The following is a 1,136-nucleotide window of genomic DNA, read 5'->3' as shown; positions in this document are numbered from 1 at the left end:
TCCTCATTAGTCCATACAGGTAATTGAATATTGTTTTTATACTTGTGTGAATAAGAAAATTTCACCATGACAGTGATTAGAATTGAGAAGAAGTTTTATAAACTTCACATATTGATGTTAATAAATTATTCCTTCCTAAGAATCTTAAGAATTCTTATGTATGTATATTATGAATATGTTTTATTAGTAGACCAGTGGATTAGACAATTATTGTGGTGATGAAAATTAATAGAAACTTAATGAGAAAGGAAGGTTCTCGTTTTTGAAAATACAGAAGAGAATGAATATGACTATTGCAAATCTAAATAATACCACAGGTTTTAGAAAACAAAAATTAATCAGTGGTTCATCAACTCCCATTTAATATCACAGATAGACTTCTTTAGAAATTATAAAAGAGCATGCAAAATAATTCAATGAATTTGCATTCTAGAGATTTTGAAGAAATTTCATAATGACATTTAATAGTGGTAGATAAAAATAAACCTGTATTTCACTAATTTCTTCATTCTTGTAATTATTTAACGGATATTAACACAAGACATTTTGCGACCGTCTCAATAAAAGTGGGATATAGAGTCCTTAGAAGTATTTAAGCACTTTCATGTTTTTATTTAATGTCAGAGATATGTCATTTTTTTTATGAATTATCACAGATTAGATGATGTTAATATGGAAGTTGCGAAATCTGAGTTATTTTAGTGTTTTCTTCCCTGATGGCTTTATTTAGGTCTCTCCATTGCCTATACCAAGTGTTTTACCTTTCAGCTACACCACACATGTCAAGTCTCTCGACATTCTTCTTGGTGTTTGAGTTTTGTGAACATGATCTAGCGGGCTTGTTGTCAAATGTGAACGTCAAATTTAACATGGGGGAGATCAAGAAGGTAAGACTTCATACCCAATGGTAGTGTGTCTATTCCATCTACCTGAGTGTTTTACCTTTTCAGCGACACCACACATGTCAAGTCTCTCGACATTCTTCTTGGTGTTTGAGTTTTGTGAACATGATCTAGCAGGCTTGTTGTCAAATGTCACCGTCACATTTAACCGAGGTGAAATCAAGAAGGTAAGGTCACCGATGATGTTCTAGTTGTGAGCATTGCATTTCTTTGTCAACCTGACGTGAATCATGA

General features: G+C 32.4%; 1 protein-coding gene across 1 annotated transcript in view; it reads left to right on the top strand.

Moving 5' to 3' along the window:
* LOC119585396 (cyclin-dependent kinase 9-like) overlaps positions 1–1,136 on the top strand; it is a 22,342-nt gene that overhangs the window by 5,658 nt on the left and 15,548 nt on the right. The window contains exon 4 of the mRNA XM_037934059.1: positions 769–887. Within this exon, the coding sequence (XP_037789987.1) occupies positions 769–887 (119 nt within the window). The remainder of the gene's footprint in view (positions 1–768; positions 888–1,136) is intronic.

The sequence above is a fragment of the Penaeus monodon genome, chromosome 19 (genome assembly GCF_015228065.2).
Source record: "Penaeus monodon isolate SGIC_2016 chromosome 19, NSTDA_Pmon_1, whole genome shotgun sequence".
Taxonomy (NCBI): Eukaryota; Metazoa; Arthropoda; class Malacostraca; order Decapoda; family Penaeidae; genus Penaeus; species Penaeus monodon.
This window is presented reverse-complemented; position numbering and strand designations above follow the sequence as displayed.